Raw genomic sequence first — 13,242 nt, forward strand, 5'->3', positions numbered from 1 at the left:
AAGAAAAATCGTACGTCCGTTTGCTCAATCCGGACGGTCACGTTTATTGTCTTGTCGTGATCGTGATGCTGCCAAAAGATGAAAGAGCCTAATGAATCACGTCATTAGAGGCAATTTGCACACCGGCCCATGGACTCCTTTTGATTACATCCTCAATTAATCCGTCAAAGCGAGTCAATTGTCCAAAACCCGTTCCATAGACCAGTTTTGTCTAAATAAAGATGTGACGCTCGGGCTCTTATTTCGCCAGGGTTCGGACAACTGCTGACGCAGAAAGCGCTAAAAGCGGGAAAAGAGCGAATGGGATGCTTACGCCAATTTTGTTATCCATTGTCACTGCACAGCACAACCATTAAACACTGTCATGGGTTCAATCTGTCGGGGTTCACTTTTCAGTAAAGACACAAAACACAAGTCTTCATCCACCAATAAACCACGAGGCCACAACAGGTTCACGATACGACTAGTCAAACCAACGAAAGCTGTGTGCCAACTCTGGGTGGTACAATATCGCAGGTCGGAGGAGAAACTGTTATCATGTTCCATATTGCTTATCGTTAATCTCCATCTTTATTATGATTCGAGTATGTGTATAGCGGCTTTGTGCGCCGGAATTATAAGACCATGAGGAGAGTTTTCGTGTATATCAAGGTATGCCAAGAGCAATGTCAACGGAGAGATACATCTAATTTTTTTGACAAATATTTGCACTGATTAGATATAGTAGAAGCTAAAAAAGTGATAAGATTTATGGGATGAATAATAATTACCGCGTTTTCAATATAGTAGTGAGTAGTGACCGTGGCTTATTATAGAAAATTATACAATACGTATCTACATCGACAAGTGGCCTGGAATTTTCCGTATTTCAATTACGACAAACATTCGTTAGATAAGTTTGATCAGATGCCAGATAGTGTTAAACTTTGACTCGGTTATTTATGTTTAGAATTACATCAATAAGTGCACGTAATATTTTTTAAGTTACTTTCAAAATTTTTTAGATCATTTAGAAATTAGTCAAATTTATTTATAATGAATAAGAAACAATGCTTTCATAAACATAGTGTTTGCAGTGTGTAGACGTATGTACGTTCCGCGTACACATTCTCTAGGTCTTATTAAATAAACAAACATTTTGCCGCTTCGTGAAGTTAGCGCTACGAATTATTCGTTGTGGGTTGTGTATCAGCGTTGTTGTAAAAGGGCAGCATTTATTAACTGGTAAATTAGATAATTATAACATATTTTAAATTCAAACATCACAATTGGTTCTGGAGCTATCCTTACGTTCTTGTGAACTTTTCACAACAAAATGGCAATGAAATTAAATCCACAAGATCTGTTTGACAAAAAAGTTGTTGAAATTCGTGCAAAATCGTAACTAAATTTTAAACATTTCAACTAAATACATAGATCTAGAAGGCTACATTATAAACTTGGCTTGATAAATTTTAAAAATTTTGGACTTGTAACTTTGCAATAAACAAAAGTTCGGGCAGTTTTAACATTACTTTTACAAATTTTATTTCCTGAAAGTAACCTAAAAAAGTGGTCGGAAACTACCGGATTGTTGTCAAATGTGTGTATGTTCGGGGTCTCATGTAGATGGTAAAACCCTAACCAAAATTTGCCTAATCATCTCTATCAACAAGGTGATGACATCCCATTTAAAATATTCGTAGTGAATCATATACTCATGTACTTGCTGTTTATGAATCCACCTTGACATTTTCCTCGAGGCGTCAGAATTTTCAAAAAAAAAAATCGAAATTGTAGAGCAAACCTTTTATACATATTAGGTATAAGCGGAGTTCTTGCAAGATGATTCGGTAGTAAGGTACACGCCAGTGTTTTATTGTTAATATGATACTGCACATATCAAAATTGACATACGTGCCCTTGTTGAAAGAGAACGCCATTAAAAAAGAGTTGGATGTAATACACACACACAAAAAATAAGGTGTCGACTCATTTATACGATTGAAAATTAAAAAATTGGAAAATCGTAAATTGGAATCCAAAAATTGCAAACATTTAAAAACTGGAAAATCGAGGAATTGAAAATTAAAAAATATGATATAAAATCAAGAAAATAAAATTTAAAAAAGCGGGAAAATGAAAAATAATAAGCACTTGAAAAATTGAGGAAACGAAAACCTGAAAAATCCAAAAATTAAAAATTAAGGCACTGAAGAATCGAAAAGTGAAAAATTGTGTAATTGAAGAGCCAAAACTTGAAAAATTTGGAAGTCGAGATATTGAAAAATCGAAAAAAAAAATGCAAAAACTACAGCGACACTGTGACGTCATCAATTATTTTTAAATAAAAACATACATCATTTTCGCTTCACTTATAGTTTATACAGTTAGTTGAACGTGTACGAAAATACCGATTATCCATCTTATGATTTAGTTAAATATCAAATTAATATTACAATTAAAAAAAAACCAACATGTGACTTTTTGATTTTAGGATTGTAATGTCGAAAAAATAGTAGTAAATGGGCCAAATGTACGAAATGAATTTTTAAGATAAGAAATTTTGTCAACTTCTTGAATAATTTGATTTTAAAACTAAACAGGACAAGCAAAAACAAAATCTATAATGCACGTTTCGTCACAACAAATGGTCATTTACGTACCACTGATTAATTGACATGAAACATTAAAAATGTATACATAAATAATTTTGGTTGGTTAAATCATTTTTTGAGGAAAAGCAAAAAATAACAAAATTTACAATAAAAGACAAAAGCCCCGCATCATTTATGGTCTAAATAAATATGTACTTTTAACAGTGAATAATTTTTGCCTGGATTATGACGAAATACGTGAACCGCAAACCGAAGCAATAAAAAAAATGCCTTCATTTAAATTAATTTTTTGTTATTTTTATTATTACCAAATTTACATTTAAATTACTTTTGAGATTTAGCACGCATTTTCTTTATGTATATGAAAAATTGTTGATCTTGAATTTAGATAGAACTTCCCTCGCACCAGAAGTCAAACTTTCAGACAAATTAAATGAGTTAGGAAAAAAATGTTGACGAGGATGGGATTCGAACCCACTCGAGCAGAGTTCAAGTTCGTCAAAGCGCGCAAAAATTCATACATCCAAAGCTAAGTGACACTCGTGACGAAATATAGCACAAACATTTTTGTAAGTCAAGTCAATGTGACAAAATTCAGGGCGGATTCATAAACAACACGTACAGCGATGTGTTATTTTATAAAAAGTAAATATGAGTGACTATAAAAGAATATAAAACTCTTTTACTTTTTCAATTTTTTTACGAAAATTTGGATGCCTCGGGGAAAACCTCAGGGCGGACTCATAAACCACACGTACACGAGTATGCTATTTATAAAATTTAAAACCATCTGGCGCTTGTGATTAATTTGAAATTTTCACAAGTATCTCGTTGAACACTTAAGTGCTTCAGTCTATTCGTTCGTTAGATTGTGAAGTTTCCTCACGTTTCTTTGAATGAGTGAACTTAAAAATATTGCTTTCAGGAGAGGCGGCATAAAAAAATTAAGTAATTAAATTACTGTTCCGAAATATAACTACTTAAATTAAGATTTTCACGACGACTCGACCGACAGCCAAATAAAGCAACATGATTTCAAAATGAATTACATTAAATCTCTCCAAATGCTTTTCGAATGTTCGTCCTAAAACGTTCTATAAAGGAAACACTCCAAGTCGTATACAATTTTAATGACGTGAATAAATTACGTTAAAGAGGAAAGTCAAGATATACTTTAGGTTAATAGCAACTTAATTAACTAAATAAGACGGAGAGCTGGCACTGTGAAAATAATTTTAATCAGGCGCTTTTTTCCTGACACAATTACGATAGGAGGAAGTAGACAGTTACTTAAATTTAAAATGTGTAGGAAATTGATGAAAAGCTTAATCGTTGTTAGAATTATAATAACCGTTTAATAATGCAAGGCAGAATTCTCCAATTAAAACGGTTCCGAATCGAAGTGGCGTTAGCCAATTATGAGGGTTTTAACCTTCGTGACTCTTCAACTTTCCACCACCAATTTGTCTTCCATAACCCACACGTCACAACTGTATTAACCCCCGATATAGGGACAACAAATCGTCGAAATTTGCAAATCATCACAATATAATAATGCTTGGCTAGACGTTTTTTACGTGAAAAGAGTCAACGGCATCGGATGACTCTTCAGACATGTCTATCATTATGATACCGCACAATGCTTTGCCGTTTCTGCAACTTTTCAGAATGGGTATGGTCAACAACGTTAGAATGTTGAACTACAGTTGGACCGATTTTCCCTTTTTGGTCATGCCGTGCGGTAAATACGTGAGATTTTATGATTCTTTGTACGTCTGAATCAACGCTAGCTCTTTATGAGTAAATTATGCCAATATTTACAAAGCAAATATTTTTAGAACAATGAGTGTGGTTGAACTTTAATGGCTGTAAAAGCGCAGTCACCGCGCGATTTCAGCACAGCCCTGCGAGCTGCAACAACGCGGCAAACACCTTTCAACAACAGAATGGGAATTTAAAGCTTTACGTTGAAAGACACGCTTAAAGCTGTGCTATAATATCGATTTTAAAAAGTCTGATTATATTAATAACTCGGTCTTTATCGTAGGCCTGATCTTGATATTTTCCCGTTTCGTTCAAGAACGAGTTAAAACAGTGGTCGAAAGGGTTTATATCCTACAATAAATACACTAATTTGTACACTAAAACACTTTTATAACCCTAAGTTTTAATAATCTGTAAAACTATAAATTACAGGTCTTCCGTGTGAGTTTGGCGGTCGTCAAATTCCAAACAGGGCCGGATTTGTCCTATTTTGTACTAAATTTGTTATGTATTGTATGAAGGTATGTTGATGATTTCAATATTACGAAATTTCGCCAAGCGAATTTCCGACGGTCAACTAGTTTCCCGAATACAACACTGAAATCAATGTAAAATGTCTCAGAGGGTGACGAGGGTTGAGCACTGTTGCCTAAATGATTTTTTTTCCTGTTAAAAAAATGTCTTAAGTAAGTTTGATTATGCTAACTATCTAAATCTGGTCTATAATTTAATTTGCATGCATTAAAAGACAAAAAAAAAAATGGTTATTTCGAAAACTTCCTTCGCCTCTGAGATGCAGTACAAAAAAATCCCGCTTCGTTAAAAAATTATAGAAAATTGTTTGCGATTTATGTTTTCTGGTAGTCTCTAGTAATTATACAGGGTGTTATTGAAAGGTACGTACAACAAAATGGACAGTTCTTCGCGAAGTCTAAGAAGTCGGAAAAACTTATTTTGTGTTATCAAAATTATAAGGGGAAAATTAACCCTTATCCAAACTTTTTAGACGCTACTGAAGGATAAATAGGTAAAATTAATTTATTTTAGTAAATCCTAGCAACTGTAACAATAAAACTTTTGTCAAGACTAAATGTTGCTATAGAAACCAAAGATAATCTTTTTATCAGCGGCGTACAACGAATTTGGACATAAATTTTAATAATTTTTATCTCTAAAAGGAGAACACTTTTACCTGAACTTTTTTTAACTTTTGGCACCCATACTTCGAAACCAATTGCCGATTTTATTTTGTACGTACCTTTCAATAACAGGCTGTATATAATAAATAACAATCCCGCAGCTTTTTTGACTCCAATTTTAAAATTTTTCTATTTCTTCAGTTTTTAGATTTGCAATTTTCCGAGTATTCAAGTCTAAATGTTTCTATTGTCCAACTTTGTATGTTTCAATTTTTAAATTTTCAATTTTCGATCATTTAATTTTTTATTTCTGCAATTTTTCGATTTAAATTTTATGATCTAACTCTTCTAGTTTTCAATTTAAAATTTTTCAGTTTGTAATTTTCCAACTTTTGGATGTTCCAATTTTTGTATTTTGCCATTTTTCGTTTTCTAATTTCAGGAGTTTAAATTTTTTATTTTTCAATTTTTCATTTTTTCGGTTTTTTGATTTGCAACTTTTCGTGTCGATTTTTTATTTTCTTTATTTCTCAATTTTTCAGCTTTTCAGTGTTCTGATTTTCTAATTTTTTTTCAATGTGAATTCTTTAATTTTTGGATTTTTCAATTTGTCGGTTTTTCAACATTTAGATTTTTTAATTTTTGGTTTTTCATCATTAGATTTTCAGCTTCACGGTTTTTCAATTTTTACTTTCTTCAATTTTTGATTTGCAATTATTCTAGCTTTCATTTTAAAATATTTAATAATATGTAATTATAATTTTCAAAATTTTTCACTTTTTCAATTTTACGATTTTAGAATTTTTAGATTTTTCAATTATTCAATGTTCAAACTTTTCCATTAATTCGATTTTTCAGTTTTTTTATTTTTAATTTTTTATTTCTCGATCTTTAATTCTTCAATTTTTCCATCTTTCAGTATTACAAATTTTCGACTTTACAATTTGGACGATTCTATAGTTTTCTAATTGTCCAATTTTTCGATTCAATTCGTTTTTTCTTTGCAATCTTTCTTTTTCTCGATATTTAAGTTTCCCGATTAGTTTTTCAATGTTTCAATTTTTCGTTTTTTATTTTTCGATTTGAAATTTTTTTTTCTTCAATTTTACGGTAAACAACTCTTTGAGTTTTCATTTTACAGTTTCCGATTTTCCAACTTTTGATTGTTTTAAGTTTTAGATTTTGCAATTCTTCAATTTCCCAAGTTTAAAATTTAAATTTTTGGATTTTTCAATTTCTCATTTCTCGGATTTTCCGTTTTTAATTTTTCGGTTTTTCAATGCTCTGATTTTATAATTTTTCTTTTTCCAATACGAAATTTTTCAATTTTTGGATTTTTTTATTTTTTCGGTTTTCCAACTTTTACATTTTTCAATTTTTAGGAATTTCAATTCTAGATTTTTCAGTTTTTCGATTTTTCAGTTTTTCGTTTCTTCAATTTTTGATTTGCAATGTTTCTAGTTTTCATGCTAAATATGTAATAATAGCTACAACTTTTAAAATGTTTCAATTGTTCAATCTTACGATTTCAGAAGTTTTCTATTTTTCAATTATTGGATTTTAAAACTTATTCATTAATTCGATTCTTCAATTTTTTCCCTTTTTAATTTTTCGATTTTTAATTTTTGAATTTCTTGATTTTCAAATTTTTGATCTTTCAATGTTTTTCGACTTCACAATTTTGACGATTCTATAATTTTTTGATTTTACAATTTTTCGATTCGATGGCTGTTTCTGCCTAATTTTTCGATTCAAAACTTTTTTTTATTTTCAAGTTTATATATTTTTAGTATTTTATTGTTTCAACTTTTCGTTTCGTTTTTCGATTTGCAATTCTTCGATTACAATTTCTCGGGTTTTCATTTTAAAATTTTTCAGTTTTTTGGCTTACCAACTTTTGGATGTTTCAATTTTTAAATTTAACAATTTTTCGCTTTCCAATTTCACGAATTTAAATTTTTAACTTTTCAATTTTGCGATTTTTCAGCTTTTCATTTTGTCGGTTTTTCGATTTGCAATTTTACGTTTCGGTTTGTTTTCTTTGTTTCCAATTTTTCGGCTTTTCAATGTTCCGATTTTATAATTTTCTTTTTTTCAATGTGAAAATTTTTAATTTTTGGATTTTTTTTCGCTTTTCAATTTGTCGGTTTTTCAACTTTAGATTTCACAGTTTAGTTTCTCAATTTAAAAAATTTTGCACTTTTTCAGTTTTATGATTTTAGGATTTTTCGATTTTTCAATTATTAGATTTTAAAACTTTTTCATTAATTCTATTTTTCAATCTTTCAGTGTTAGTTTTTTCACTTGACGAATCTATAATTTTTGATTTTACGTTCTTATGTTTCGATATTCCAAGTTTTGAATGTTTCAATTTTTCGATTTTTCAATTTCTCATGTCTCTAATTTTTCGATTTGCAGTTTTGCGTTTTGGTTTTTTATTTTCTTTATTTTTTAAATTTTTCCGCTTTTCAGTGTTCTGATTTTATAATTTTTTAGTACGAAATCTTTCATTTTTGGATTTTTCAATTTTTCGGTTTCCCGACTTTTCGATTTTTCAATTTTTCGTTTCTTCAATTTTTGATTTGCAATTTTTCTAGTTTTTATTTTAAATAAGTAGGTAATAATAACTTTAATTTTTAAAATTTTTCACTTTTTAATTTTACGGTATCAGAATTTTTCCATTTTTCAATTACTAGACTATAAAACCTTTTCATTAATTCGATTTTTCAATTTTTCCCTTTTTAATTTTTCGATTTTTAATTTTTGAATTTCTCGATTTTTCAGTTTTTTGTTAGTTTTTCAACATTACAATTTTGACAGTTCTACAATTTTTTGATTGCGCATTTTCTCATTTTTTTCCGTTTTTCGATTTTTTAATTTTTTCCGATCAACATTTCGAATAAAAAAATGGAAAAATTACGTCATTTGTAAAATTGAAAAACCAAAAATGAAATTAGGAAAAAGTATAAAATGAAAACTTTGGAAAATCTAAAAATTTTATATTAGGAACTTGAAAAACTGAAGAAACGAAAAATTGAAAAATCGAAAGATAAAAAACTGAGAAACTTCAAAATCGAAAAAGTGCGAAATCGGAAAATCGTAAATTGAGAAATCTAGAAATTGCAAAAATTGAAAAATCAAAGATTGAAAATTTGAAAAACTAATTACACGAAAAATTATAAAATCGAAAGAAACATTGAAAAAATAAAAGAAATGAAAAAGCGAAAAATTGAGATATAGAATCGAGAAAACGAAAATTAAAGAAGCGGGAAAATTGAGGAAACGAAAAATTGAAAAATCCAAATATATATTTAAAATGAGAAACTGAAAAATCAAAAAAATTAAAAATCGTAATATCTAAAAATTACAAAATTAAAAATTGTATGATTTAAAAATTGCGAATCGAAAAACTAAGGAAACGAAAAATTGAAAAATTTGGAAGTCAAGAAATTGAAAAATTGAAACAATTAAAACTGGAAAAAAGAACAGTTAAAAATTGAAACAGTGAAAAACCGGAAAATTGTGAAATCAAAAGATGATAAAGTCGAAGAAAATGTAAAAAATTGTAAAATTCAAAAATTGAAAAATTAAAAATCCGGAATATGAAAAACTATAAACTTACAACCTGAAAAATTGAAGAAACATAAAACTGAAAAAAAAAGTAAAACTAAGAAATTTAGAAATAAAACTCAACAACTTGAAAACTGAGGAAACGAAAAATTGTAAAATCGAAAAATTGCAAGATAAAAAAAAAATGCAATTCGAAACATTAAGTAAACCAAAAATCTAAAAATTTGGAAGTCAAGAAATTGAAAAATTTTACATATTGAAGTTGAAAAAGCAAAAAATTGTGATATCAAAAAATTTTTTTGAAGTTAATAGGTAGATCCAGATTTTTCCAAAAATTATAAGATTTGATTTTGCGAATTTTATTTTTTTATGTTAACAGTTATAAGAGAGTCTAAAGAGTTTTTGTGATGACATCATGAACATATTCCAAATTTTCGAAAAATGGAGTGAGTCGTTACTGCCTCATTCAATATATATTTTTTAATCCCCTATATTTTAAAAATATGTAATATAATATTTAGCATATTTCAGAGAGGATTTATTCGGCAAAATTTTGAAATGACGTCGTCAATTTTTTGGGAGGGGATGAACGAATAAATTTTGATTAACGATTTACAATGATTCCGATTACCTTAAAACGTTTGCAAGATTTCAGAGCATTCGGTTTTGCAGTTTCAAAATTACATTGTTAAATGTTGTTATACAATTTTGATTTTTTTTCCAAAAATCTAGATATCTGGCGTGAAAATCAGCAGGAATGTCTTACATTTTTTTTTTAATGATTAGCCAAATTTTGGTTAGCGATTTACCATCTACATGATATTCCTAATACATATACGTAAAAAATTTGACAACAATCGGTCGAGTAGTTAACACAGACGACAGACAGACGGACAGCACTTTTTTCGTACTCTAGAGCTTACGCTCCGGAAATAAAAATACTTACAGACTCGACTACTACCTCGACAATTAATGCTGAAAAACTCCTCAACTTGAAACTCATACCGTATTCAGCCGCTTTTTCGACTATTTCCGTCCGCCTTTCCTCCCCTTTACTTATTCATCCTCAAATCGATGCCAACCGGAACGTCTTAGATCAGGCAAAGCCCTCATATTTCGATAACGAACTTTGTTTGCACAACATCATTCCGACGAGCCCAACGCGAAAACGCCGTTTCGACTAAAGTCAATATCCTTAGTTTACCTAAAGCACTTATTAGGTAATAACACGATGCAGCTTCCAGTTTTTGCACGCTAAGGCAATGCCAAGCTGTCTGCCTCGTTCAAGAGAAGGTCGCAGCGGGAAACGCTCGGTACCGATATAATTCATATCATACCTACCATCTTCGCAAGACCCTAACAAAGCTATTCCGCCGGTAATTACCACTTTGCTCTTATCCACAACTTTATCTCACACTTCTTCAAACATATACATCGCCGCAAACCAAGCAGAATAGTCCTTCGTGTGCTAAATTAATGACTTAAGTAATAGTTTCTGCACACTTCCTCCTCGGTTCGGTAAAAGTACGGCGGATCGCGACTTTTATTACGGACGCTTTTTTCCGCGCCTGGAGGTTTGAGGTCGTAAACACTCGAGTGAGATGGAGGTTGCCTATAATCGGGCGCAACATTAGTGCGACACGCCGTGGCGAGAACGAAAACTAATTATGGTTTGGAACTTCGGAGAATTTTGAGGGTTTGACGCAGAGACTTTAAATACATAGACTGGCTGTTAGTAACATTTCTAATGCATTTTGGTGAACCCACGGCGCATGGTAGTATGGACGCCATTGCTATAACTTTTATGTCAAATTAAGTGAGGTTGTGGTGGTTAGCAGCAGTAGTTTCTAGCACAGAACGTTTCTAGACCTTGAAATAAAAGTGGTTGTGTGTCGGGACTTACGAGATTGTTTGTAAATATGGCCATTAAAAATGATTTGGTAACTAAAATGTTTGCCTTAACTTTGCAAAGTAGGACCATACATTTTTTTTCTACATAATGAACATTTGTTTAGTATGGATTAGTTGGACTTAAATAATTCTTATTTTAAATTATTGCTTAAATTAATTTTGAGAAATTATTTGACTCTCGGAATAGGTTATGAGTGCCGCTTAAGTACTGAGCGTGAAAAAGCTATCTCTTTAAGACAAAAATTCACGAAATTAATTTTGTTTCAAGGACATAAATATTTTTAAAGAAATTTACATATACATATAGATATTTTTATCTAAATAAATAATTACAATTTGTTGTCTTTTTTATTTAACATTTTAAATTGCATTTTGTGACCGGAAAATTCAAATTTCGCGCACTTACGGTTATAAGCAATATGGTGGTCGAAAAACTTCACGTTTTTCCTGACACAGCCAGTCTATGTATTAAAGTCTCTGGTTTGACGCCACATAAAAATCACAAAAGTAGCTGTCCTTATCATTTTAAGGCACGGTGTGATAAAAAAAAGTTGTCTAATAGGCCATGAAATTTACTTTTAAAACAATCTGACACTTTATTTGACCGTAACTGTTAATTTAAATAAGGAGCAGGTTGGTGTTACCAACATAATTTTTGTAATACTAAATTTTAAATCCTGCTGGAGGACTTTTTGTTCTCGATTATATGATATGTATTTTATAAATACATATAAATATAATTCTGTTAGTTTTAATACAGTCAACCGATAAAAATGCACTAAAATACCTTGTCGAGTCACCACTTTTTTAATTTCGTGAGTGTAATTGTGGTTTAGTGGAAAAACAGATCAAGGTCAAATTTTACGAATTTGATGTTTTACTTACACATTTGATCGTTTTAAAGTTAATATTAGCAGTAGTAATCCCAACGTTATGCATTAAACACTATGTAGTCAAAATAGTGAGAAAGTCAAAATAAACAAATTTTATTGCACGGACGATAAACACAAAACATCAAAAACTGCCATAAAACAGTCACCTCTCTGAGGTCTAAAATGTTGAAAAGTTGTCACCACTGATGAAATTATTAATATATTAGGTATGTTGGTAGAGTGAAAATAATATGAGAATATGTTCAGTCAATCTAAACTATTATCTAAAAATATATTTTTATACATACTTCAAATTTGAAAGAACTGGTTTTGAAAATGGTAAAAGTTGAATACTAATACCTAAGTAACCCTCGGTAGTGCCAAGAAAATTCTGGTGATGGATAGTTCGAGAAACCGAAGCATTCCAAAAAAAAACAGTAATACACAATGGAGTTTCACATCAAGAACGATTAGTTTAGTTGTAAATTGGAGTAGTTTAGAGTCGAAGGAGTACTGGTAATAAATATTAACTGTTGCATTCGGCGTTTAATTAAACTTTAGACTTTCTGGAATTTATCACTGAAAACGACTGTCTGAAGTCTGGTTTCAGAAACTGCATTAGACGTGTTATTAGAACATGTAAGTTGGTGCGCTGATTTGAAGTATTGGGCAATTGAAAAAAGATGTTGCAGCAGAATTTTATCTAAAAACCTAGGGTTGAGTTTGAAGCCAAGATTTGATTAGATTTGGGAGCGATTGGGGAGTAAATTTCAAGAAAAAATACATGTAATTCTCGACGTTTTAAAAAAGTATCTACAAGAATTCTATAGATAGAATCAGAAGATTTATTTACAGTCAAAATTCGCTCAGTAATAACATCAACGTGATTTTAAAAAAACAGAATATTCCATTGGAAGCAACCTTATCCTGACCATTTGTAATAGTGCAGTTATCAAACAAGTGTTGTAAAGGAAACGTTTTCATCGAACTTTACGAAAATTCAGAGACTAAAGTAATGCTCAAAACGGATTTGAGTACGAAACTCCTAAAGGTTTCATTTGAAGACAAAAGTCATTTAAGAAATCCAAGGATTTTGAGTAAATATTACAATTGAAAACTGAAAATAAAAAAACCGAGGGAGTTTGGAACCATTTCCATTACCTTGAGGGCATACAGTTGAATAAATAAAACAAAAATAATGAAATTTTAGAACATTTAATCTATGGAGGGCCTGAAGAAATGGTTAAAAATCATTCCCAAGCAAATTAAAGGGAAACGGACACGATTTGTGAATAAATCTGAAGAAATATGTACGAAGAAACGCACAGATATAAAAAAAGGCAGCAGAATTTGATCAATGATTTCAAAATAAGAAGTTACTCGTTGTAC

General features: G+C 30.4%; 1 protein-coding gene across 10 annotated transcripts in view; it reads right to left on the bottom strand.

Moving 5' to 3' along the window:
* Positions 1–13,242, bottom strand: part of LOC135122908 (tensin-1) — a 395,140-nt gene that overhangs the window by 156,466 nt on the left and 225,432 nt on the right. For 2 of the 10 annotated variants that reach the window (XM_064047417.1, XM_064047413.1), the window contains exon 1: positions 314–501. The exons of 7 other annotated variants lie outside the window; for them this stretch is intronic. In XM_064047417.1, coding sequence (XP_063903487.1) covers positions 314–331 — 18 coding nt within the window. In that variant the 5' untranslated portion in view covers positions 332–501. Of the gene's footprint in view, positions 1–313; positions 503–13,242 lie in introns of those variants that run through there. One more of the 10 variants, XM_064047406.1, reaches the window with a different exon arrangement.

Source organism: Zophobas morio, unplaced genomic scaffold (assembly GCF_036711695.1).
Source record: "Zophobas morio isolate AGI-343-1 ecotype UQ-CSIRO unplaced genomic scaffold, CSIRO_AGI_Zmor_V1 ptg000005l, whole genome shotgun sequence".
NCBI lineage: Eukaryota > Metazoa > Arthropoda > Insecta > Coleoptera > Tenebrionidae > Zophobas > Zophobas morio.